Genomic DNA, 27,884 nt, shown 5'->3' with positions numbered 1-27,884 from the left:
CCAGTGCAAGTTGCCCACCCTGCCCCATACTGGTTCTGGAGGGGGATATAGTACAGTCTTCATGGCCTATTCAGATCCTTGACCTCTTCGCTAAGACTGTCAACGCTAGCACCAGCTGTGATGTCTACCTCTCCACTGGGAAATGGGCTAAGACCCCCCAATTCGTTGTCCATCAGCCATTAAGTAGCCAGAAGATGGTAATGATTTTGGCAACTACTGGCCATGGCTGCATTTGAACTGTTTTGTGGTGCTCTGGATTCTGTTACCAATCTCCTGAGCCATCCTGTCCTTTCGACTTTTTAATCCCTGAGCATGTGTTTATACTTCAGATAACCAGAGCATCAGGGGTGGGAGTGCTGATCTTGAGCCTCACTCTATGGTCATCAGGCTCTGTAGACCAAGCTTTCAAAAGTGTCATTTTTGGGTGCCCATTTCATATGCCTTGTACCTGATTTTCACAAGTGCTGAGTATTTATAACTTCTATCAAAGTCAATGGGAACACTAGCCAGCTCAAGGTATCCAAAATTGGGTATCCAAAAATGGAGGCCCCTGAGCCAAAGTTTTCCAGTCTTGGGCCAGCACAGGAACAGAATCTAGATCTGACTCTGTTTTGTGTCTTAACCATAAGACCGTCCTTCCTCCAAAAATAACATTTTCATGACAGAATATTTCTATTGTGAATAATGTACAATAGCTCTAAGAACCCATAGAATTATGTGGGAGGGAGTGAGTTTGTGTTTGAAATGGGGAATGGTCTCCCATTGAGAGACAACTGAGAGACGTGTGTCCCTTATAAAAGTTGTCACAGGTGTTGTAAGTCATCCTCTTCTAACCCTTAGTTTGCAGCCAAAAGCTTGAACTCAAACCAAGTGCGGTGGGTTATTTGACAAGTCATCCATAGAAAAGAGATCTGCATCTCAATTTGTATGATTTCCTTTGGGATTCTTGCCAACATTGTGTCTAATTATTCTTGGATTTGTCCTTTGCTCTAAAGCAGAGGAGCTCTTGAGGTTTTTTTGTTTATTTCCCCTGTATCAACTGCAGAAAGTCACTCTTTAGAGGTGGAAATAGTCTCAAGAGTAATTGACAATAATAGTCCAAACCCCAGTGGAACAGTACTTCTGCAGTAGGGAGCTTCCATTAGAAATACTATCTGAGTCCTGAAAGGATCACAGAGCATATTTCAAGAAGTCTGAATGCAGCTTTTTTGCGTGTAATGTTTCAAATTGAGTGACTTAAAAAAAATGTTTGACAAAAGAGAAACTTCAGACTTTCTTTGTAGTGTTACTTTAATAAATTGATGTGCATTTAGGAACTCAATATGTTTTGGATAGTGAAGGGATAAATCTTGTACAAGGGGGAGAAAAATGAAAATATTGTTCTGGTGCTTAAGTAAAGAACCCAAGTAGTGATTTGTGCAATCTGCAGGTTGGTGATTAACCTGATGCTCTGGTCTTGCTGAACTATTGCTTATAGGTTGGGGGGGAGAGGTAAGAGGGTAAAGGTGTACATCTGTGCTCACTCACCTGTGTTATTACTTGGGACCAGAATGGGGCACTTTAGTATCTGTGATTTAATGGAGCTCTGTAGTTTTGTGAGTTTGTGGGCAGTGTGGTGGTGGTCAGTTTATACCATAAAATTCTTTAGTTCAAAAATAAAAAGGAAATTAAAATAATGGAGGGAGAAACTATGAAAATGTCTTTTTATTTGCTTTTGTTTTTATATTTAAGGTTGGTAACAATACATGTGGGGCATCCTTAGCCCTGTGGAAGGTGGCTGTGCTCTCTGACATTGAGGTCCTCCAAAGGAAAGCGTCATAACCTTAAGCCTCCTCTGAAATCATTGTTGGCTGTGATGCAAGAACTTGGAGGTTGAGTGGGTGAAAGGAAGGGAGGGAGATCTCAGAACTTGTCTGAGTTACACAGAGGGGGATCTCCCTTGGGGAAAAAGGATGCCTAATGGTGTTACTGTTCATACCTTGCGGAAGAACTCCTATTCCGGTGTAATTCATTTCTTATATTTCCCTTTTACTATATTTAGAATTTTTCCTTGATTATTTCCTTCCTTTGCAGAGTTAACTAACCGTTGGAAGCACAAGTCTTAAGGACCAAAACCAATTTGGCATATGCGAACATACCCAATTTATGTGAATATAAAACTAACAAACAAAAAGGAGCTAGTGTTTAATGGGGTATTAGGATTTCTGTTTCGTCAGTTCACAGTTAGGAGTGTTTGGCATGCCTGATTTCTGTGAGTGCTAATTGTATCAGAGAAAAGTATTTCCAAGCCATTTCTCCAGTTTGAAAGTACACATAGGGCAAGTGCAGGGGTGGGGAGTATTAAGGTTTTTTTAAGTTTTGGTTTAGTTTTAACGTGTCAGAAGCTTCATTTTTACTTCATAACATATCCGATAGCTTCATTTTTAAAGGTGGTTTAAAACAAGCCACAATCAGGAGTGAATCTGTTCCTGCACAGGAAAATCTAATGTGAACTATAATCAACAGCTTTATTATTGTAATGCCTCTTGGCAGCAGTAAATTGTTTGTTCTGTGTTTCTGGGTCACAAACATTCCAGGCCCCTGTGTTGTTGTTTTTTGTTGTTGTTGTTTAAACTCGTAGAAAGCTGTTGAAAATGAGACTCCAAACACACACACACACACACACACACACACACACACACACACCGCTCAGGCTATGCTGTCCTTCCCCAAAAAGGTGTGGGTTTTTGTACAGCGTACTTTAATTATCCCGTTGTAAAGCAAACCATCCTCCCCCCCCCCCCCCCCCAACACGCTGTTTTTGGCAATAAGGTGTAGCCTTAGTGCCCCTGTGCTTTAATGTCTCAATGTGTAAAACGGGAATAAAAGCCAATTGTGAAATGATCCATTACCTTCAGAGGACTACAGAAAAGCCAGCTGTTCAGATAAAAGGGTGGATGTGTGGGGTAGTACAGGAGCTGGGCTGTATAACAGCATCCCTATCCTGCAGTTGGATCCACCTAGGTGGACTCTTGTGTCCATCCTGAGCGTTCGTTTCTCTGGGCAGTGATCTTCATTTTTATTCCTTGTACAGGAATGAGTGATCACTTAAATATAAATAATACGGATGAGATGATAAAGTCTGTGTCCTTTTTTGGGTGGAAACGATTCACTTGAGGTACCAAATTGAAACAATTCCCTGTGTGTGTTTGATAAGGATACTCTTTTCATACTGCTGTGTACAGCAGAGAGATGTCAAATAACCGGAGGGGTTTTTGCATTTTCAACCTCTTCGCAGTGCAGGACTTGTTGCTGTCTTCAGCACAGATCCCCTTCTGAAACCTGATGGTACAGTGCTTGACCACCAGGGGGTGATCACTCTAGCAAAGGCTTGGAAAGAGAAATACGTTTTTTCAGCTTATTCAATTTGAGGGAAAATAGATGGCAGACAAAGCAGCCTTCAAACAAACATGCCCTTCCCTCCTGGCCTCTTCGTCTTGTTCCTGCGACATAGGGCTAGGCAACTGCAGTAATGTGAGGATGGATAGTGACGCTTGTGGTAATCCACAAATTGTGTTTCTAAAGAGCCAGAGTTGCTTATCAAATGCCCTTTGCTTTTCTTCAGCTCTAGAAAGTCAGCATCTTCATTTATTTTTTTCCTTCTGCTGCTTTAATAACCAGCCTTTTTTGATCTGTGCATCAGCTTCTGATGTGCCACTGCAGGCTGCTCTTAGATCAGGTTTCTCGGCATGCTGTTGACTTTATCTCGTTTACCGGATCACATTTCTGTTGCCATACACCCTGTGATCGCAGCCTCCCCACAGCTCTTTAACAATTAGTAATTGAGCAGGACGTGTGTGTTCATTACAATAGCCTTTTGATTTTGATTTTACAATCACGCAGTGTTGAGCACAGAGCGGAGGCGGGGGAGGCACTTCTCTGAAACACATTTTTTGACAGAGAGAAGTCTGTTGTTTCAGCCACTTGGCTATTTGTCAGCAGTTCTCAGACTTCCCTCTTGTGTTGGTTGCTTGGCAACCCAGGGCTGGAGCAATCACACCGTGGCCAGTGCATTTCCAAGAGCAGGTTGGTGGATGATTTATCGGTAGGGCTGTGAGCGTGGTGAGCCTAAGAGGCAGGAATGGACCTTTTAACGGGAGCCGACATGAAACGTGAAGGCAAGAGAGAGGCTGACTTGAGAGCATTGTCTGGGGAGGTGTGATGAAAATACCCAGAGTCAGTAACGAGGGGCCGCAATTAGAGCAAAATAAATGCTCTTCATTTAGGGATAATTGATTTTTGTTTGTTTGTTCTTTTGGGATGATCTTGTCTAGGATTTCATGCAGAAAACTGGTACTAAGTAGGATATGAATAAAAGATTTGCAAACTGCTTTGGGTGAATCTGAATGTGAAATCTCTCTTTATAAAAACAGTCCTCCTAAATACTGATGGAAAAATAAAGCTGGGGTTAGCACGTAAGGTTAGCAAGCAGCAGCCTGATAGCCCTAAGCCCACGGGCGTGACAGAGTCGTTCTCTTTTTCACCAGCCTTGGAAAAGCCTTGTAGCCATTGTGTCACCTTCAATATCATGTTCTGTCGCAAACTGATTTTTCAATTGATCCTTCACAGTACATAGGGGAGAGGGGAAGAAAAGAGGAATTTTATCAACTGGCATTTGAGAAGTAGTTTTTGTGTGTGGCTGAACTAAAACCCTCTCCCCTTAACCCATCTCCAATAAAATAAACATAATGAAGTTTGGATAACCTTTAGCAAAATGCCCCACTTCGGTTTCTTGTGCTAAAATGTGAGGCTTTTTCCATTGCAATTATAATCTAGGCAGGATGGTAGGTGAATGAAGCAGTGACAAGAACAGCATTTCAGGCATAGCTCTAGAGGAGGGAAGGGGAGAAGGGATGAGTAAACCAGTTTGACCTCTTAAATAGCATCTTAAATACTTTATTTAAAAAAAATTAAATGGGTTTGAAACTAGAAATCCCACTCTGCATGCAGTCTCATTTAGCCAACTGTGTATGCAAATGTGCTATTAATGTGTTTGCATTCAGTATAAATATACAAATCTAATCTGTTTATATATGTAATTTACACACAGCTGTGCTCATGCTCACTTAATACCAATATTTTCAGTAGTCGAGAGGTATCATGGGAGATCTATTGTTCCAAACAAAAGCTTAACAGTACAGCACCATGGAGGGGGCTCATTACCATCCCAAGATCCTTTGGCATTCCCTTGAGGGAGGGAGTCCGATTAATGTCTGTGTACATGGTATATAGTTTATATATATGGCTACAGATATATAGAATACATAAGCTCTAGAGGGAAGGTGTGCACCTCTTTCCTTATGTATAATATTTGTGACATGAATCCCTATGGTGTTTGAGGTAGGGTTTATTTCTTTGTGTTTAAGAAAGAAAATCCCTGGAAAATTAATCCTTTTGGGAGTGGAAGCTGGATGGTTTAGCATCTTTAGACCCTGCAATAGATTTCTTGCTCTTCATTTTGTATTTTCTAGAGTTATCAGGGTGACCCTGAGGGTGCTTTGAAGATGTTTGTATCTTTTGAAAACTTTTAACGTCTCCTCCTAATAGAGACCAGTCTGTAATGCAAAACCATCAGAATGTTATATGTATATTTTAATTGCTACATATGTTCAGGAGATTTGTAAGCATCAGTGAAACCCACCTTTATTTTATTAGTATACCACAAAGGCGTAGGGGCCAAATTCTACCCTGGTGTAATGGGTCTCTCTTCATTTAAATCAATCAAGCGAAGAAATCACCGGAGAAGCACCCATTCACACCAGGGCTGAATTCAACCCTTCTCTGTTGATCTACACGCTGCAAAATGAAAATGAGGCCTAAAATGATACAAATGTTTCAGATGGAGGGAGTAGAAAAAAGGAAGTATTTTTAATTATCCTCCCCTTCTTCCCTCCCTCCCCCTAAAAAAACTAGTAGACTGGGACCTTATGAACTTTTTCATGACCTAGTTACAAACTACTAATACACAAGCTTCATGGATGGATGGATGGATGTGCAGTGCTTAAACTACAGGGGCTGGAGAGAGGCTGTTATAATATGAGAGAAGAAAAATGTCTTAATCCAAGTTACATTTCTGCAATTAGTGTCAGGTTATTTTAATTCTGGTGTGGAACTGAGGCACAGCAACTGGCACTAGGTAGGTAGCTGGCAGTTTTTATCCCTCTGTTCCTGCTTCAGCTTCTTAACTAGCCAGTGCTCATTTTACTTGCAAAAACACTGAAGCATATTTTCTTATCGTCATTCTGTGGCAATGCCTTTTGAAGACCAGAAATAATAAAAGAACTTTTGTGTAGTGACCATGGTCATCTAAACCAGTGGCTCTCAACCCTTGCAGACCCCCAAGTTTTACCTCACTTAAAAACCACTTGCTCACAAAATCAGACATAAAAATACAAAAGTGACACAGCACAGTATTACTGAAAAAGGCTTACTTTTTCATCTTTACAATATAAAATAAACCCACTGGAATATAAATATTGTACTTACATTTCAGTGTATCGTGTATATAGAGCAGTATAAACAAGTCATTGTATGAAATTTTAGTTTGTACTGACTTCGCTAGTGCTTTTTATGTAGCCTGTTGTAAAAATAGGTAAATATCTAGTATCCCCTGGAAGACCTCGGCATACCTCCAGGGGTGCTCGTACACCTGGTTGAGAACCATTGATCTAAACACAGAGCCCCACTACGAAAAAGGTCTCTGATAACAAAGATGTGTAATATAGCTCTGGACTTTTTTAGCCAGTTACTTGAGCTCTAGTATACAAGCCCCATTAAATCCAGGTCCCAACTTTCATAGGCCTGTTGGGTCTCTGTCAAAGGTACATCAGGAAAGAGAAATAAAGCTCCTCAGAGTCGAGCCTTTGGACTCAGAACAGCATCTTTAAAAGAGGAAAGTTCCAGTTGGTGGGCATAATGGTTGACATTCGTACGTGCAGTGTACGGAGGAACTGGGGCTGACAAACCTCCGAACACATCTTTGGGAGGGGGATGATGAAAGTGCAGGGAAACAAGGGGACAGTGGAGGGCAGACATTTCCCCAAAGATCTACTGTCACTGCTGTTGGCTAGTCTGAGAACTGCAAGTAAATCAGTTCCAGTACCATGGGCTGCGGAACAGAGCATCAGGGTACTCCGAGGCTTCGGAAGCTGCTTTACTAAGTCAGTTTCCCTACTCAGTGGATTTTTGCAAGCTTGCTGGGAGCTCATATAACAAACAGGAGGCTGAGTATCTAATGCTAAGGTTAGAATTGCTAGCTACCTCAAAATTAAATTTTAAAAACATTAAACGGAGATATGGTTGTGACAGGAAACAATAAAACAAAGGAAGTTCAGATGAGGTTGAAGCATATCCTGTCCTCCCAGCAGTGGGGCATATTACAGGGGCACTGCAGAGACTTGAACGTGAATTTTTCTTGACAGGTTTTGGTGGTTGATTTTTTTTGGTCCTGAAGGACTGACCTTGTAAGAGTTCCATGTGAGTTTCAGTTGGGATGTGGTATTCACTTCCTGTCCTAAACTGCTGTGCAGCGTTGCTTTTATATGCTGAAACCCTGGGCCCCACCGTCATCCCAAGACCTATCTCATCTCCTTCATAGTTCCAGCTCCTCTTCAAAGTGAACTTTCCCTGCTGCTGCTCCCAAAGTGGGGTATTCTCAAACCCTGTCTCTTCCTTGACTGGACAGAGTCTTTCTCCACCTGCTTCTGCATCATACAGCCTCGGTGGGCTTCATGCCAGGAAGTCTCTGCCCCCAGCTGCTAATACTCTGAGCTCTCACATCCTGCTATGTCCTGGACTCTGAGCAGTAGGGCTAGCTGGGGAGTGGAAGTGTATACTGGGTTGGCCATGGCAATGCCAATCAAGATTGACTGCAAACAAATGTTCCCAAGAGATCTTGCCTTCCAGTTCCCACAGACATATCTGGTGCACTGTCCTTAGTGCCCCCAAAATAACTAGGCAGTTCGCCTCTTGCCACATGAGAGCCTTCAGGGAACTAGTCAGTTTAGGGCTAAACAGATGTGCTGCATTTCTGTGGTAGTTATGTTGATTCTGTATTTAGCCTGGATATGTGTTTCAGAACCAGATCCCCCTTCTTACGCAAGAGGTCCATTTTGTCTTTAATGGGACTTCTCACTTGAGCAGGATTTGGCCCTGAGTTTATAAAGTGTGTTGCAGTCCTTCAAGATGAAAAGTGCTAGAGAAGTTAGTTATTTTCTTGTTGCAATAAGGTTTCATTGGATGAAAAATATTATGTACTTGAAAACACCAAGCTAAGATCTTCAGTGTGGGATATCTGACATCTTAGGCCTAGCAACCAACCGTAAGTAGCCCTCTAAGGAAATACTGCCAGGAGTACCCCTATTTGTAGAGTATATTCGATTCCATTCTGTTTTATCAGCGAACATCTTTATTTTTAACATATACACATTAAGTTTAATTTATGTAAAAATACAGCCAAGCTTTTAATAAAATGTACTCAGTGTACTGAAATTCAGCCAAGGTACATATACGACATCTGCATGCTAAAAAATAGTTATTGTTTTGGGCAGCCCAGAAATGTGTTTTGCACTCTAGCTGGTTTTTGCAAATGCAAGTAAGTTTCATTTATTTTTCCAGCTAGGCAAAGCAACTGGTGTAACTTTTCATCCTGTAAAATTTCTGTTTCAGAATTAAGATGCTTTTCATTTGTGAATTTTACTTTATGTGCTGTTAACTATTGGAACTATGTAAAACTTTTTACTGCATGTTCTTGTGAAGTCTGTTGGGGCATAGTTAATGTGGAAGATGACAACGTCAGTTGGAAAAGGCTTGGAAGATCTTAGGCCTCTTAAAAACATACTGTAATTTTATTATAGCATTTGTGATAGCAAAAACTGCCACACTGGGACTTCCATTATAACCCCCATTTTCACAGGCGGAAACTTTCTGTGCATGGTCATAGTCAAGAGTGTAAAATATTCCTTAAAGTTTGAGGGAAAAATCCTTTTACCAGTTCTTTCAGTTATAGTAATGGGAAAATATATACTTTTTGGCATTTCAAGGTGTTGGTTTTTTTTTTATAAGCACATAAATATCGGGGAGGGAGGGGGGAATCCTCCGTAAGTGTAAACAACACTCAGGATTTGGTCATTTTCTGAGTTGAGGGGACAAAAGAGAGACACAACTGACTGAAAAATCACTTCTGAATGGGATCAGTAGGCATCTGTGAGAAAGTTGATGTTTTCTATGAGAATCTTATCTTTTGCATCATATGGGTTAAAATTTGTGATTTTAAAATGGACTAGACAGGGTTTTATTTTGCAATTTTTAAAATTTTGATTTTATTGCATGTTTTTAGAACCCACACAGCCAAACCTAATTTGGATTTAGGCAGTTAACAAAGAGCAAACAAAAAGAGAAAACCCAACAAAATCCTCAATCCTAGGTTAAACCCTACGGTGCTGAATTTCAGCATGCAGCAGCAAATTTTCCCTGCCAAACTGTAATCCCTTGATAATAGAAACCCTGATGCATAACCTTAACTACAGCATCGTAATGGCATTATCATCACTTTGATAAACATGCCATCTGAGCTCTGTTAGTCAGAGCATAATGGCTTTGTGTATCTTGTCATGGTATTTGTTTCTTGGGATAAAATATGGGACCTACAAGTAACACATATGCAAACATTAACATGCTTGTTCCTAGTGCTTCCTTGGTTATTTATAGCCTCCTGTTTACACATTGTAGCAGGATACCATAGAACCTAATAAATTACATTGGGGGGAACTCAGATTATAAAACAGCATTAGGAGACCTTGTGTTCCGTCTGGTCAATAGCCATGGCAACCATTTCACAAAACATATCGGTGTTGTCTATCAGCAGTGGCTGCTGAACCATCAAGCCAAAGGATTTCCTAATGCTACTTTACAATAATAATGATACTCAGGGTATTTAGCACTCATTTAGCTCCTGCTGCACTCTTCTTCTTCAAGGTGCTGTACAAATTTGAATTATGTCAAAAACCCTGTAACAAACAAATATGTTTTTTAAAAAGGTATAAAACTTGGGTTAAAAAAAAATACTGAATTAGTGTTTTTGGACCACTTTGCTCCAAACCCCCTTTTGCACTTCCCATCAAGACTCTTCCCTTTCCCATGTATCTTTGGGATCAACATTTAGTGCTCCACCATCCACTGTCCTCCGACTTTACCTCACTCTTACAGCTCAGAAATTCAACATCTCTTGACAGTGGGGCATAACATCTCTCCCCCCTTCCCCAAAGTTTACTTCCCCTTCCTACCAGCCTTTCTGCAAGATTGCTCTGAAATACAGTGTTAAAAAGCACAGAGGAATGTGTTGCTCCAGATTTAAAGGTGGATTGAAGTAGTAAGGAAAGGCAACACCTATAGAGAAGAGTATATGGGAAAATGGAAGCCAAGATGTGGTGTTTAATAGGCAACTAGGGCCACCACAGAATGTGGAGCAACAAGTTACTCCAGTCTCAGCTCTTTTTGTATTGAAACAAATTTTTCAAAGCAGCCTCATTGTGCATGACTGAGAGGAAGAAGGAGGAAAATCTTGATGTGATTTGGGGAGTGGGAGCAGAAATGGAGATGGAAACTGACCAACGGCCGGAGCTGGAAGGGAGAAAAAAAATCTAGAAAATAAATTCTAATAGAAATACTTAACACAGGAACAGCTATACTGGGTTAGACCCAAGGTCCATCTAGCCCAGTATCCTGTCTTCAGACAGTGGCCAGTGCCAGGTGGCCCAGAGGAAATGCACAGAACAGGGAATCATCAAGTGATCCATCCCCTGTTGCCCAATCCCAGCTTCCGGCAAACAGAGGCTAGGGACACCATCCCTGCCCATCCTGGCTAATAGCCATTGATGGACCTATCCTCCATGAACTTATCTAGTTCTTTTTTGACTTAATTGTCTGTAGTTTTATTGGTTTGTTTTTAGCTTCTTTTACATAAATTATGGAGCTGTTTTTAGTTGCCCAAAGATATTTGTTTTATTAATAAAAAGAAGTCTGTCTTTTGCCTCACAGTATTTGCACCGAGCAGTGTTATAATCAAAGTGTCTTTCCAGGCTTCAGCCTCCTACTTCTCAGTGCACCTAAGGCCTGATCATATCCCCTCATGACATGAATGTCTCTTGTTGCTTAAATATCTTTCAGTTGCAAGGATTCCTGTTTTTATCAATGTGGAAATGACAGCACTGCGCACATTAAAACCATAGGTTCCCTTCCAGTTTGTACAAAGTCCAGGCTGGACACCTGGTGTTGTCATTGTAATGTCTAGTTATAGTTTTCTTTTAATACCCACCATGTTTTTTTAAGTAACAATGAGAAGTGTAAGATGGTTTCAGTTTTATTACACAATGGTATGCTTGTAGAAGGAAGCTATAGTTAAAATTTACCATTTCATTTTGGAGATTACTGTTGGTGTATGAAGTTGTTTCTTAGCTATTTAGTGTCTACCCTATTCATAGATTTTAAAGCTGTTGTGACCACCTAGTTTGACCACTTGAATAACACACAGGTAAGAGAATTTCACCCATTGATTCTTGTGTCCAGTTTAGTAACTTGTGGTTGACCTAGATCATGTCTTTTGGAAAAACATCCAGTAGTGATTTAAAGATTTAAATTGTACTCTTATTACCCATGCCAATTCCACTGAATAAGCATTAGGTCAGTTTGTGTGGTTGAAATGGTTGAATGGTGAAGCCTATCAGACCATACCTGTAGACAAGAAGTGTGAGCAAACCATGTGATTGGTAGAGGTTTCAGAATGTCAACAAAATTGAAATGAATCAAGCTTTGGAAATAGAGCATTGTCTAACCCACTGTTGCTGTTGAGATAGGATATCCCACATTTACATTCATGATAGGTACTTTTGGCATCTCATTAACAGGATGGGAAGGAATTTGGGATTGCTTTTTACTGCAAAATTTAATCAGAAAAGATGGAAAATGTGAAAAAGTTGGTTATGAAATAACTAAAAATTGTCAACTCAGAATTACTTATTTAAAAAGCTCCTTCTCCCCATACCATTCATCATTTTTTTTAAAAAACATCACAACCAAGTAAAGTGAATGAAGAACATAATTCATCAGGCTTTGCACTCCACAATGAAAATGTACTTTGTTTTACCTCCCCCCCCCCCCCCCCCCCAAAATTTTTTTTACAGGTGGTGATTAAACACAACTAAAATGCCATTAAGTGCCTTTGATAACAGGTTAAGTCTGCAATGGTATCTTTATTCAGTATCTCCAATTTAGCATCTGACATTTCCTGTTATTAAATTTATTGTGGTGAATTTGCTAAATTAGGTATTTCAAACGGTTCCTTTTGCAGAAAGGGTTGTATTTAGTTTGAGGAGTGGTGTAGAGTAGGCTGGAAAGTGGAAGAATTATAACACTTAGCACTTGTTTAGAAAGTTCAGCTGTAGGTTTTCTAAATGCTTTGCAGGTAGGGGTTCCCTTTTACAGATGGACAAACTGAGTCCATTTGCCCAGTGTCTCCCAGTGAGTCAGTGGAATTACTGGGAGTAGAACCCATGTCTTCCAACCCTGTGCCTTGGACCACAGGTTGCTCTGACATTTTGCACTGGCCCTGCTCTTCCATAGATGGATTGTTCTGTTAAAGAGAACAGTTGTGTCTATATGATGACCCTCTTTGGAACTACTTTCTTCACACTAATATTTCTGTGAAATTATTTATATTGAAATTTCAAACGTACTCTGTTACCTGATGCTGCAAATGCATAGTGCCTATAATGCAATGCATGGTGACAGTGATGTTAAGAAAACTAAAAACCTTCCAGCCCAGAGCCATACTGAGTGTTTTTGTTAAGAGCTGTGAAGCGCTTTGGGTTACATGCTGGCACATACTTCTTGATTTGGCTGATTTTCATCCTACGCTGCTGGTTGTATAGGTACGTTGCAGTGCACTGTGGGATATAGGGGCTGGCGTTTGGGCATTATAGTCCTCCCATTACGGCTGCCATCTTTCTCTGCAGTCGAAGCACATAATGTGAGGAGTGTGTTCACCGTGATGGGGGATAATGGCTTCTCTGACAGTGTGAAGTGCCCCTGATTAACTGACACTGAAGCCAGGAGAAACACCAGTATGAGTAGTGCTCGGAGCAGTGGTTCTCAAGCTTTTTATCATTGTGGGCTGCATATGTGTTCCACAATGTGTTAGGTGGGCCGCATCCAATACTATCTGTATGGCCCTGAGGATGTCACATGGACTGCAGCTGTGTGCTGATTGGGCCATGGGTTGGGACTCACTGGCTCAGAGGAACACACTGGACCAGTCCCATTACATAGTAGAGGTGTTCTTGTCTAAAGGCAGGTGTCTTCCTTATAGTCAAGATTCCTTGCTCAGGATCCGGAGTGCTTTTATTACCCCTGTCCCCGGCACTTTTACTGTTCTCTTGTGACACCATTTGGAGACGTGATCCAGTGGTTGAAAAGAAGTAAATGGGTGTGAGTAATTCAACTCTTGGATGGGAGTCCAGCCTCAACGTGCAAATCATTGATCATTCCTGCCTACGCACCAAAGAAGGGTTCCCTGACCATTGAACCAAAGCCGTTCTGCTGCCAAGGAAGCAAGGGATTTGTGTGGTTAATTCCACAGGGGCTGCCTGCCCTGCAGCACAGTGAAGAGAGGTGCAGGGCTCAGAAGATCCCCTGCTGTATGGATCCTCTACCCTATGGTGGGATATTTCAGTGGGCTGAACTAGTTTCTGTGGGATAGTTCCTCACCCATCCCATGGTGTGGGGGAGACTTTGCTCATCTGCCAGCACTTAGGCCAGATTTGGCTGATAGAGATGAGAGCTGACTTAAATCATGTCTTACCTTTCTGGTAGTTAATTTAATTTCCCCCATAGTATACACATTAGGGTCCAGATTTTCAGTGTCACCCAGTTTTTTGCAGGTAGAACTTGGCGCTCACGAATAATGGTGCCTGAATTCTTATGCCTGCAAAAAAGGAAGCTCAGTCCAGGCCCCTTTAACAATCCAGTCACCAATTATTTAGCTATGATCCTTTTACACTGATTTATTTGTGAAATTCTTTGGGGGCGGGGAGGAGTGGAAGCCACAAGTCCCAAAGCTGCAGGCCAAGGTAAATAGCATGTCATAATATATTTAACAAATGAGGATGCAAACCATAGGGAAATAACACAGGAGAGGAAGAATATATTCCCTGGTTGGGAAGTTATTGAATGTTTAGAGCCAGGGAATAGATAGATTAATCTGGGGAAGGGGAAGCCACAGAAAGGTCCCCGAGCTACAGACTAAGCTGCTAAGTGTGTTAAACTTGACTAGCCATAGAAACCACAGAAATAGATGCATCAAAGCAAGGCGGAAACCCAGTGCACTGGCTGGGAAGCTATAGAACATTTAGAGCTGGGTGGCAGGAGATCGTTCCCTGGTTCACCTCTTGGCTTTAAAATGAAAACCAAACCAAACAAAACAAAAATCACGGCCTCTGCAAGAATTGTCGTTCCTGGCCCACCAAGCCCATTGGCAGAGGAAAATACCTCCCTAACCACGCTCTGTTACACCTTCAGTGTTTAAGGATTTAGCTCTTAATCCATTCCCAGATTTCCCCCTCGGATCCCTGCTTTACTAATGACAGGAGCAGAATTCTGTGCCTGTTGTTGTAGCCCTGTGGGTCGCAGGATATTCGAGAGACAAGGCGGGTGAGGGGGTATCTTTTCTTTGGACCCGCTTCTGCTGGGGAGGGAGACAAGCTCTGCTCCACGAGAATTATAGTCAGTCCCCTTTTTAGGGGGCTTTAACCCACTCCGGCTAAAGCTGACCGCTCGCCTTGAGCTCAGAGCCCCCCGTGCGGATGCTTCCAGGGCCCCCTTGCCTTGAAGCGTGGGGGGCGGGCGGCGGGCCGGATGCAGGGCGCTAGGGAGAGAGCTGCCCACCCCTCGCCCGGCGGGCTGGGCTCCTTCCCAGGCGATCCAGGCCGCCTTTTGCAGCGCACCCGAGGCTCTCTTCCCGAGCCGCACAGCCCGGCGGAGATCACATGTTAAGCTGCTGCCGCCCGCTGCCTCCCTCCCTCCCCCTTCGTAGTGTCAGAGCCCCGGAGTGACAAGCGAGCTCCGCTCGGCAGCGCTGCAGCCTCCCACCTCCGGAGAGTCTGTGCATGGCACCTGAGCCGGATTTACCTGTGGCTGCCGGAGACAGAACCAGGTCTCGCGCCTCGCCCGCCCTGCATGAATGGGGCTCTGCCCGCGGGAGGGAGCGCAGCAGGCGACCTGCTTTGGGGTGCCGGAGTTGGCGGGGGTTGGGGGTGTTTGATCACTATTCTTTTTATGGCAGAGCTCGCGCCAAGCTCGCCGAGATCCCCAGCTCGAGCACGAATTCACCACTCGGGCTCCGGCTTGCAATGAGGCGCATTTCAGAGCCGGGGAAAGGACTTTTATGGCTCATTTCAGGCTCACCCCACCCCACCCCAATCTGGATGGAACAACCTCCGCTCGCCCCTGTTGTTTTTAGGGGCTGTCTGAACCAAAGGAAATTGCAAACAAAACCCACCCCCAAAGGAGAAGCCCCGGGGCGGGGGGAGCTTTCTCTTCTCCAAGTGGATTATTGCAAAGTGAAAGAAGAAAGTCTCTTGCTGCCTTGGATTTGAAACCAAACATGAACTGTTCTTAAAAAAAGAGGGGAGCGGGGGGGGGGGATAACAAGCAGCGATATTTTTCCCCCTTGAAGGGATTTATTTGGAAGCCGTTTGCTTTTATTTCTACCAAAGTAGCGTGGATCTTTTTGTGTGGGGTGTGTGGGGGGTGGGGGCGATGTACCCGTGAAAGGACTTTTAACCTTTTCCTCACCCAATTGGAGAGTCACTTAAAAAAAAATCACAATGTTACATATTCTTCCTTCCTCCTTGTCTGTGTGATTCTCCCCCTCCCTTAGCTGTAACTAGATTTTGCTGATTTTTTTGTGATTTATTTTTATGGAGAGGAGCTGACTGTATTTCTCAAACCCTTGAACGCTAACTGGCATCATTTTGTACCAAGGGCTGAGCAGTTTTTTTTAGCTCCAAATATTGGAAGTTTGTGGTTCAATTCTAAGTAAATCTGAATTTTTAGAGTGCTTTTCAAAGCCTTCCCCTTTTTGATGGTTTCAGTTGTATGTGTGCACATTTCTCTCCTTTTATCAGCAGTCCCTACGAGGAGAACGGTTATTTTGCTGTTTAAAAATATTTTTTTTCCTCTGCTGACTCTGTTTTTATCTTTTTACACAGAAACGCTTCATTAAAGGGCTGAGACAGTACGGCAAGAACTTCTTCAGGATCCGAAAGGAGTTGCTTCCCAATAAGGAGACTGTAAGTACAATTGGACTTTTATGTAACTTGCCTCCCCCCCCCCCCCCTCTGCTGCTTCTAACCATTTGATCTTATGAAACAGTTTTCTTTAACCCTCAATTGAGTGTCTGGCTCAAATGTATGGAAGAGAAATCCCCAGCTGACAAACGCTACTGTATTTTTTTTCCTAACGGCAATTTTTAAGCATTGTGTATGAAAGATATAAAATAGGCTTGTTGTTATTGGAGGAAGTCATAGGGGGTTGGGAAGGTATTTATGGAGCCCAAATCTAATTTTAAATATAGACATTATCATGGGATAATTCATTTATGTCATCAACTTAAGCTCAGATGGCAGTGGGTAATTAACAAAAGCCTAAATCAAAATAAAATCTGATTGAATCTGGAAGAATGAAGTGTGTGCTGGCTGCTTTTACGTTTGGACAGCAAATGTAAGACTTTTCTTTCCAAATTGAATTAAGGATTGTTTCTTGTTTGACCTTAATACAACTATATAATTGTCAAATTCTACTAAAAATATTGGTAAGCATTTAAGAAGGGAGGTAGATGAGGAAGAGTGCTGTACTTTAAAGGGTTTGGGAAGCTCTGGGAATCTACTTAGTTTTTCCATTAGCTCTGATTGCCAAGCCTCTCTAGAAGCTTCGGTTTCCATGCTGCAGGTGTCATTCTACTACTTGTAGAGTGGTGTTGGAAAGCAATCTTTGCTATTGCCCTGAATTTAGGGACAAGTGAAGTGAAAATGTTGGTGCAGTGCTTATTTTGCTGGGTGAGAAGTGGCATTCATATTCATGGGATGCTGTTGAAAATATTTATTTAAACATCACTGGATGGAGGTGACTTAATATTAAATCTATTTTGTGTGAAACTTCAATGTTGAGTGGAAAAAATAATTGTAATAGTGTATGGGTTTTTTTTTTTTTTTAAATCATCTAAGGATACTAAGATGTTTCCTTCCTACCCTCCTGAGGTATGTCTTTGTGACATTATATTGTTACATCACAATCTCTCATGGGCAAAACATTAATACCATCACGTGAATCAAACAGAAAGGGAGAGTGAAAGGTTTATCCTAGAGAGTCTGTCTGTGGATTAATATGCCAATGTTATTGGTAATGTTAGGAAATATTAGTTACTGCACCAAGAGCAAATAGACTTGACTTTACTATTTTGATGCATTTTTTATGAGTGAAGATGGTTTGTAGAGAGATGACATCTTCGAAGGAAATTGGACAATACTTAGCAACATTTAACAAATCCAGGATGTAATCAGCTTAAGCAGTTCTTCCTTCATTATTCTTCAGAATAACTCCCCAGAAATGTTTTTAGGAGAGATTGGCTTTTAGATTTGAAGTGCATTTTGCTGCTAGGAAACTACTTGATTATTGAATACTACTTAAGAAAAATATGTCCATTTCAGCTACATGTACACGGAAATGTATTTTTAAAAATAAAATACTTTCTCTGCAAAAGATTTTTTTTTTTCAGTATATCAAAGAAAAGACACATTGAAGTAAGGCAAACTGGGGACATATTTCTGACCCTACTTTCCAGTGCTGTACAATTTGTCTTTTGCTTTTGAACTTGAATTTCTCAGACCTTGTGCCCTCCCTAAAAGTTCTGTGAAGTTGCAAGCTATGTGAAATTTGATACAGGCCATCACTGTTCAAGCATTACATTTTTATTGTACTAGGCCTAAACTTCTAGTGCTGAGAAGATTAAGCATTAAGGTGAAGCGATTTGAAGTAGAGTGTAGTAGATGGTATTGAGCAGGCTGTTTTAGCCCCTAGTGGTAACTGATCTACAAGTAACCCTTGACCTACATCAGATTGTTTAATCTCCATTTCCTATTCTTGCCCACAAGTTTAGCTTCTGCTTTTTTAGTGCTCAATCTTGCACTCCTTGTTCACAGTAGAAGTTTTGCCTGAGTAAGGAGCGTAGGATCAGACCCGTATTAGCTAATGTTTGACTCCTTGGGTTTGCTTTTTCCTTTAGGAGAATTTCCAAACTATAAGGCTATGGAATTAGATCTGCCGCGATTTTCTTTCATCAGTATGGCTTCAAACTACTTGCCTGCCACCATTCTCCTCCAATATGAAATAAACTCCTAATAACTCTTAAATTATTCTCTCTCTGATTCCTGGCCACTAGACCATCACTAGGAATAGCTCTGAAAAATGACTAAATAAGCAAGATAGAGCTTTGGGAGCTGCTCCCAAAGTCTGCAAAAAATATTTTAAAAGGAGTCAAGGCTATTTCTGAAGTGACCTGTCCTAAGTGGAAACAAGATTATAGGTCATATGTACTTCTAATTAATCAGAGCTCACCAGATAAATCATTCATATCTTGGGAGAGGACAAAGGTTATCCCCACCTGCTTTGAGCGGTTAAATAAATCTCAGTCATCATGTACTGAGAAATCCACTTACAGCCAAACTTTCTTAATATCAGTTCTGTTTATAGCATAAGCCCCTTACACACACACACACACACACACACACACACACACACACACACTTGCAATGTTACAAGAATTATGCTTTAAAGAATCCGACAGAAGAATAAAATCGTTCAAGACTGAACCTGATTCTCATTTACATTGTCTGCTTTACACCGCTGTTTACATGGGCCTTAAGATAGGTGCGACTATAACTTATTCTACTTTACTCTGGCCTGGCTGTAAATGAGAATTAGGTCCTATATCTACTGTGCTTTGTTTTCTGCAAGCCTACTAGAGAACACCCTGCTTGAGGGATGCCTTCACTTCCACCTCCACCTATCCCCCACCCCTTCAATGTATCGTATCATTTTAAAGGAAATCCTGTATTTGCCAATTTGTGCATTTTAGCTGTGACACAGTTTCTTCTAAACGAATAACCAGCAAGGAAAATATCCTGATGAAAGAATGTATTTGCCGTATATCAAAGCTGTGTGTTTTAGGTCTTCACACTCCCAGTTTATTTCAAAGCAATTATGTCTGAGAGAAGGTTCCCAGTGGGCGTGTGCATAAATAGCTTTAACATTCTCTTCAAGCTTTTATGAGCAAGACACACAGGAACTAAAGCTAGCTCTTATCTGAGCATGCCCCCTGCTGAAATGGGAATGCTGGAGTTGATTAAGGAAAGCTAACAAGTTTATGGCGCTTTAGTTGGATCAGTAAATGTTAACCATGTAATACCCCGGAGAAGAAGGCCTGTATGTAAATTTGTTTTAATATAATTTTTGTAATTTGCTTTGGGTTGTCATATAACTTTATATTTCTCTTTTCTTGCTAGTACCCTACTCCCCTCATTCCCTCATGAATAGTTTTTCATACCTCTTCTGGTTAATATACTGGTGGTCAAAATGGCAAACTATGTCAGACTAATTTTCAGGGAATCAGAGAAATATAGGGCTGGAAGAGACCTCAAGAGTCCATGCCCCCGTGCCGAGGCAGAATTAAATATACTTTTTGATCATGCTAGCAACCTGGTCGGTTCTTTCCCCTTAATAGCCCTAAGAACAACGTTTTCAGAAACGCCGAGATCCATTTTCAAAAGTGATGTTGGCACCTAATTGCCTAGTTTGCTTTTGAAAATGGTACTCGGGCTTCAGTTATTCTGAAAATTTGAGTTTAGATGTGCAACTAGAAGAAGGCACTTTGGTCAGTTGCTTTAGCTTTAAGTAGAAGCTTTCCATGTCTGGGCCTTAATTTAAAAAAATATAAAACGCTGAAATTCTGTAACCCCATGTTTGTAACCCTCATTTTACTCCACATTCCGCAGAGGATGACACTGAATTACCTGAGCTGAAGAATTCTACATGAAATACCATAGTGATAGGCCTAAAACAAATAGACTGTAGGAGCCACAGGGCTGGAAGCCGGTGGTCATAAGTTTTTCCTAAAGCACTTAGCACACTGGTGCTGTATAAATGGTAAAAAGATGGAAAGAAGGTGAGGTGAGCACACTGGTATCCTTGCTTGTTCCAGGCGAGGAACTAGAGTTGAGGAACAGGTCAGGCAACTCTGCTCTTTGGCTTACCAGAAATTGAGAACGTTCCTTTGTTAGAAATCCCAGTCGTGACCAGGAAGGAAAAGAGAGCACTGAGTTGTGTTGTCAGGGAAGGAGCTTGGTCAAATTTAGAGCGGGCACTGGGAGTCAGAGCTGAATTCTATTCCTGTCTGGTTGACTTGTGTGGCCTTGGGTAACTCACTCAGGGACAGTTGCTTTAAGATATAAGAACCCTGAACTTCCATTGAGACTACTGCACATCCTCTTGTGCCCAGCTTTTAAATGACAATAACTCTTATCTTTAGGAAGTGCTTTGAGATCCTTGAATGGCTAATTTTTTTTTTTTTTACAGAATGCCTGTAGTGCTGGTTGATCATGGCAGGAAGCTAATTGTCTGTCCAGCCTTCACCCACCAGGCTGAAGGGCTTGAGTTCCTTTCATAGTTGCTTAGAGCTTGTCTGCACATGAAAATTGATTTGGAATAAGGCAGAGTGTGAATTTAAAGTAGACTAGCTATTCCTGAGTAACTGTAACTCTGGAATAAGAGTGCCTTTTTCTGATGTAATTTTTAATTAAATTAAGGAAATTTGAAATAAACCACTCTAAGGCCTAGTCTTCACTTACCGGCTGGTCCGGCGGCACGCCATCGATGTTCTGGGATCGGTTTATCGCGTCTGGTTAAGACGCGATAACTCGATCCCGGATCGATCCCGGAAGTGCTCACAGTCGGCGCCGGTACTCCAGCTCGCCGAGAGGAGTACGCGGCGTCGACGGGGGGAGACTTCCGGCCGCGTCTGGACCGCGGTAAGTCCGGACTAAGGTACTTCGAATTCAGCTACGTTATTAACGTAGCTGAATTTGCGTACCTTAGTCCGAAGTCCGGACTAAGTGGGGACCAGCCCTTATTCTGTAATAAGAGTAAGCGCACATGGAATCATTTAGGAATAGCTATTCCACTCTCAATTCACACTCTACAACATTCCGAATTAGCTTTCATGTGTAGACAAGCCTTCGTGAACTCCCTACAAAGCCTTATTGTCGTCTTTTTGTAATGGAGTTCAGTATTTAGTGCAATCTTGCTCTGAGTCTCCACATTGGGCATAGAGGCTCCACTAGCATCTTGATTTTCGGCTTGGCCAGTTAGCAAGGGATAAGAGAGAAAGAAGTTAATCTAAAAGTTGTACCTGAGGGCTGGTGCCATTGCATTTAGCGTCTGAAATCTACAGTATTTATGAAAAAGTCATGAAAATCAACTGCCTCCCTCAGACCAAAAATGTATTCTATTAAATATGTGCAAAAGTACTGAATATGCATCATCCTTTTCTTTAGGCAAAATATTGGCTTTTCAGGCAGCAAATTCCCTCTGCCCAAACTGAATGCTGTGGGGACTTATCTCTGAGACTGAATAAGCTGTACTCTGTTAATATTAGCAGGCCAAAATGACTGCAGCCTGAGCTTTCAGCATAAAGTTGTATTTAATTTCCGATTGGGGGTTTAGATAAACAATCTGATTCTTGCCTCATTAATGCTTAATCTAGTGTTACATAATCTACAATATTGGCTTCCTTAGTAGCTCCTAAAAAAATAGAGTGCTATAATGTATTGCTGCAAAACAGTGGAAGTTTAGAAAGGTCACTGTATTTAAGGCACTAAGACGGGAGAGGTATTTGTCCTCTGTACAGTCAGTACTGTATGTAATTAAGCAAATCAGCTAACAGCCTAAGTAATGTTTGTCCAGCCCACTTGTAAGCAAATTAAAGGTAATGATTTTCTCTCACTGTATCTGGTCAAATAGTAGATGTTCCTTTAGCAAAGGGAATGGAATAATTACTTAGGTGAGGGGTTTTTTCACTCCCTCAGTATAAAATGATGGATTAGCCTTGCATCAGCTTTTTCACATTAAAGTATAACATAACTTATTTTCACCAGTAGCTAAACTTAACTGTGTGTACGTGGCATGGACAGTATTACTCACTGTCCTCCTTTCCCACAGGAAATATATTTTGTTTGGACAGTATATTCCCCTAATGATGGGCTATTAATACACAGTTTGGTTCTGGTGCAATATTTCTCAAGTTGCCTTTGCTTCAGCAGCATAGAGCACTCGAATAAGGATAAGCTACGTACGGGTTTTTTTGTTCAAATGCCATACCTTTTTCCTTAATAACTTGTTCTACCCCTGATGCAGTCAGAGCTGAAATTTTCCATTAGAGTTTGAAATGACTGCCAACGTAAACAGCCAGCACTTCTTTTGGTTTCAGCTCTCTTCATTGCTGCTAGTGTTTCCACCCTATGGATATTGCAGTAGGAGGATTTTATTCTTGTTAAAACAGGGACCAGGCTTCAGACTATTAAATCTGATGACCTCACACTTCTCTTTTTTTTTGCAGTCATAGCAGATATCCCACTGGGCTTTAGTCCAGTGTGAACAACAGGCTGCGGGAAGGGTTAGTTGCTCTCCCTGTGTAAGTGAACCATTGATTCGTTTGCATAACAAACAAACAGAAAAACCCACACTTCAGTAGGGAACATGTTGGCTTGTTGGTTTTTTTTTTTACCCAGCGAGTGACTAGCTTTGCTGATTAATGGAACCCAGGATATTAGTGTGTCTGTGCTCGAGGTATAGTAGTCTGTTAGGCAGTCATGCAGTGGTTGACTTTCCACTGCACAACAGGAGCAGACTGAACAAGTCGTCGAATTTTATGAAATGTTTAACTTGAAGGAGCTGAGCCCAAATGGGAGAGCATCATAGATTTAAGTAAAAAGAACGAGGAGTACTTGTGACACCTTAGAAACTAACAAATTTATTTGGGCATAAGCTTTCGTGGGCTAAAACCCACTTCATCAGATGCATTGAGTGGAAAATACAGTAGGAAGATATATATACAGAGAACAAGAAAAGATGGGGGTTGCCATACCAAGTGGTATTGAGCTGAAAGCTGTTTACAAAGACCAGATATCTATTGAGGGGGTGTTCAATAATAACTCCTGTTCTTCTTTTTGCGGATACAGACTAACACGGCTGCTACTCTGAAACCTGTCAATAATGTGTGTTCACCATGGTTTGGCTTGATTTTAGATGAGGAAACATTTGACTGTTAAACCTAATGCAGACTCTATTTTATTGGATAGTAAAACAAATGGAAGGTTTGGAAAGGTATTAAAAAAGTTCTGATTCCGTCTGTGTCTGTCCACTCTGGAAATTATTCCATATCTTATAACACAGATTAATAGAAAGTCAATTTCTAAACCTGGACTGCATGTTGGACAACCTCTCAGTTCTTATTTCATGTATTATATACCATACACTCTCCTATTCTTCCTCTCTCTCTCTGTTGAAAAGTTTTCTTTCTGTTCTGTTGTGGCAGGTTGTATCCTAAAGGCATACATAATCTGTTATTTAAATCTTCTTTCTGAACTCTGCCTATCTACATTGGACAAGCTCAGTTTCATGTCACCAATATATGGCCATTAGTCTAAAGACAAGGTCACACCTTGGGTTAGTCTACATGAAGCCAAACCCTACCCTTTCATGTATATGTGCCACTACCATTGATTTCAGTGGGAGCACCGAGGTGCAGGGGCATAATCTGGCCTGTTTGCATTGATTTTTCTAAAGTTTATCTTGTGCTTTTAACAGCTTTTCCCCGATTTTCATCAAATTAATTTGTTCTGGTGATATTAATAACTTTCCATTCACCCTGCTCCCCTCCCCCACTTCCCATCAAATTACTTTTTAAAACGTTAGACCAAATTAATTTGAAACTTTAACAGCTCAGGGCCTGAGCTGCTCATTCGAGTAGCATACTGAAAACCTTCATAGGTGATGCAACCAGGGACAATAAAAAGGTTCATTGTGTCCATTGGACTCTCCAGTTCTGTGTAGTATGGGCAGTAAATCAACTCTCTTGTTTGCACAGTGATTCTGTTTTCTAGTTTACTTATGAGATTGAAAACCATTGTTTATTTTACTCTGCAGGTTAAGAGGTAGTTAGAGGTAAAATATTGTTGCAAGCAAAAGAGAACCATTAGCCAATTGCATCTTGTTCTGTCAACGAGCCAGTGAGCACAATTCTTGCTTCAGTGGGGAAAAATACCTACTTAGAGATCTATGCCAAGAATATTTGAGAAATTGATGCAATATTGCACAACTTTCTCTTTCAGCAATTTAGGAAGAACGATGTTTGTGTGACTCTTGGTAATTCTGTTACACAGACGCACTGTATTTTCCTTACCTTCTGTTTGATTTGCTATCATAAGACATTTTATTGTCTTGGTTGTTTAATCTCTTATTGAATCGTGAGTTCTCATTCCATGTCCATGCTATAGGAACAAGAATCCCTTTGAAAAGAATGTTTCAGTTTTCAACAATGGAATTTCTGAATTTTGCATTTTCCCTTTCTTACAAGAAAAGGTATTAGCTTTTCTTTCTTTGTAGCAGCTGAGACTGTACCAGATCCTCAGGCATCAATCTAAGGGTCCTGGGAATCTCAGATATTTAAAGTAGGTCTCTCCTTAGATGTTTGCACATTTTTTCCCTCTTTTCCTGTTGAGTTTCATCTATCCTGACACAGTCATTTTCCACGAGGTTGGAGCAGCAAGCCCATCATTTTGGTTTGCTTTCTTCCCAGTGCAGAGGTGAAGATACGCTTTAGAACTTGGATGTGGTTTTAAAAAAGAAAAAAAAAAGAGAGAGAGACTCCTGAAGCAGTATCTTTGTTTGTGAAATTTCCTGTCCAGGGATTGTTGACTCACCTATAAACTTTAGATAACAGGGTATAACGCTGTAGAGTTTGGGTAACTACACAGTGCCAAAGAAGCTCTGTTTAGCTCTGCACGGTGTTTTGGTTTTTGAAAAATATCCTGATAATCTCTTAGGAAAATATGGACACTTCAGATTACATTTTCAGCAGTCAATAGGATTATTATTCAGATAATAGGCACAGAGAGAGCACTACAAAAATAATCCTATTGATTGTACTTATGATTCCCATTACTGTTGAATCCGAACACCTCACGGTCTTTAATATATTCACACTTCACTGTACAACACCACTGTGAGGTAGAAAAGTAAGTATGGTTACCCCATTTTACAGATCGGGAGCTGAGACATACTAACTGAATTGCTTGAGGTCACGCAATGTCTGTGGTGGAGTAGGGAGTTGAACGTACAACTCCCAAGTCCTAAGCACCTTAACCACTGGAGTTTTTCCTCTCTACTAGCACAGAGATTCATGTTCCTGGTCTAAAGTAAGATCTCCCATCCTACAGCTGTTTGGTTATGCTCATACTGTGTTGAAAGGCCTTGCTGTATTTTAAGAGCCATGATCATCTGTGCTGGAGGAGTGCTTTTGAAGAAGGAACCTGAAAGTCCCTGTCTTACAAGAGAAGTGTGTTACACCAGTATTTCTCTACTTCAAGTAATATCAAGTCTTTAGATAGCAAGTGCTGGGAGCTGTTGTCCTCTGACTAGGCCTTCTGTCCTATATTTTCCCTTCTAGACATCTAGTGGACATAATAACTTAATCCAGACTGGCATAGGGACTGGTGCAGAGAAGATTGAGGGCTTGACCCTCAAGCCGTGGATATGAAGCCCATTAGTCCACATTATAGCACATTGTGAAACAGTGCATTCTCAGGCGATAAAATCCACACAGTCCCATTCTTGGGTTGTTATTAAAATACATGTAAATATTTTAGCATAGCAGTTATTGCTATTTTTAAAATGTATGCAGAAGTGTTAGCTGCATGGGTTTTATTGCGGGGAGGGGTGGTCTTTGTTTTTGGGCCAAATTTTGTCCTTACCGACACTCAGGAGGCCAATGAATGGATGACATAGATAGAGTTTTTGCTAGGCTTCTTCCATGCTTATGTTTGAGGAGCAAGCAGATGTGTTGCCTATCAAGATTTCCCTTCTCCTCCCCCCCCTCCTCTCCCTGTTATGTTATGAGCATTAGGAGAAGTGCCCCCTGTCTTATGGAGAGGGCCGAATGGAGTTGCAGTATTGTAACTGAGTGGCATTTGGCCAAGTATATTGAAAAAGACTCATCCAAGTATTGCTCCAAATGTGGTGTGTTCTCTGTTTCTGGGCTGGACTGTATTAGCTCTCAATGTTGAGATTTGCAGGAGGAGATTTTCTTGAGCTATCAAGTCCCAGAAGTAAAAAATGGCATTTTCTGACCCATTGTATATTCCACGATTGCAAGAGGATCAGGGTAGTTGGGAGTTCCTAGCTGTTCAAGGCAGTGTGCAGTTCTCTAACACAGGTATTCATGGCTCCAGTTTCCAGGACATGTGGTTCAGTGGAGCAAACATGTTTCAGGGCAAGTGATTGTGTGCCAAGAAAAGATGATCAGATTTTGGCAGTGAGTAGACAACCTTTTCATGTTTCTTGCCCGCCACACCGGGCATGAAATTAATGTTCTTCTCACACAACAGATCATTGGCCTTAAATCACTGCTTCCTAGCCCAGATGCACTGTAAGAACCATATCCACAATGTTATCTTGGCATAAAATCAGCCCCCCCCCCCCCAAAATACATTATTCAGTCCTAAATATTCCTGTAATATGCTGCTATAACTGTGCTATGAGAGTCAGACAATGATAATTTTAGGAGACAGATGCACTCATTTTGTTTTTTGTTTCAAACCAGCTGTAAAAAGCAAATGCTAGGCTTGATTACTAGCTTCTTCTAGCCAAGGAAAACTCCCTGGAATTTTACAGCTTCTAGAATAAATTGGGAATGGAGAGTTATGGGGCAGTGATTTTATTTGAGGGGTCTGTGGCATGAAGGGAGATGAGCTGGTTTGTTGTTACCAGAACCCTGTGGTGGCATTATACCTACGTAGTTCACAATGTATTTATTTAATATGGCATACAGAAACGCATTCTCTTTCCTCCTGCCTTCCTCTTCTGCTCCAAAACTCTTCCTCACAGGGAAGTGCTCACTGCAGAAGTTTGATAGAGTCAGATTTTTTTGCAGCAGTAAGTGGATTATGGTTGATCAAAGGAATGGTGCATTTCTTTGTGTAAACATCCATCCCTTTCATTGCAGCAAACTGTTAAGAAAACAGAGACTGAGCCCTAACTTCCATTGAAGTCAATGGGAGATAGGGTCTTGAACTTGCACCATTGATATCTGCAGGAGCAAGTCCTTGTAGCAGTGACTACCTTGCAACATCAGGTCCCCCGTTGCTAGTGCGTTTGTATTTTGAGCTTCCAATAAACAGGACTCCCTCTACTGACCCTGGCTTTGCATCTGTTACTGTTTCCAGAGCTGTACACATTTCTGCAGGCACCACAATGCAGTTGCACAGCAGAGAAGTAAACACAAAGCAGAATGTTTGCTGCTTGGCCCACTAGAAAAACAAAAGGGGGGTGTACTGTTGCCACCCCCAAGCAGCCAATAATTATGAGTTAGATTCCACACAAAATCATGAAATTGGCTTTAAAATCTTGAGATTTTAAAAAAAAATAATTTTGAGTTATTTTTATTTCCGTTTTTCTTTTTTAAG

General features: G+C 41.3%; 1 protein-coding gene across 14 annotated transcripts in view; it reads left to right on the top strand.

Annotated features, from left to right (window-relative positions):
* RERE (arginine-glutamic acid dipeptide repeats) overlaps positions 1-27,884 on the top strand; it is a 314,825-nt gene that overhangs the window by 219,193 nt on the left and 67,748 nt on the right. For 13 of the 14 annotated variants that reach the window (XR_010594217.1, XR_006175082.2, XM_065574910.1 and 10 more), the window contains one exon: positions 16,302-16,382. Coding sequence is in view for 11 of the 14 variants with exons in the window: in XM_065574910.1 (XP_065430982.1) it covers positions 16,302-16,382 (81 nt within the window). In the remaining 3 variants the exon portion in view is untranslated. Of the gene's footprint in view, positions 1-15,102; positions 15,245-16,301; positions 16,383-27,884 lie in introns of those variants that run through there. The other variant, XM_065574912.1, reaches the window with a different exon arrangement.

Source organism: Chrysemys picta, chromosome 21 (genome assembly GCF_011386835.1).
Source record: "Chrysemys picta bellii isolate R12L10 chromosome 21, ASM1138683v2, whole genome shotgun sequence".
Lineage (NCBI taxonomy): Eukaryota > Metazoa > Chordata > Testudines > Emydidae > Chrysemys > Chrysemys picta.
The sequence above is the reverse complement of the archived record's forward strand: the minus strand, read 5'-3'. Positions and strand labels throughout refer to the sequence as shown.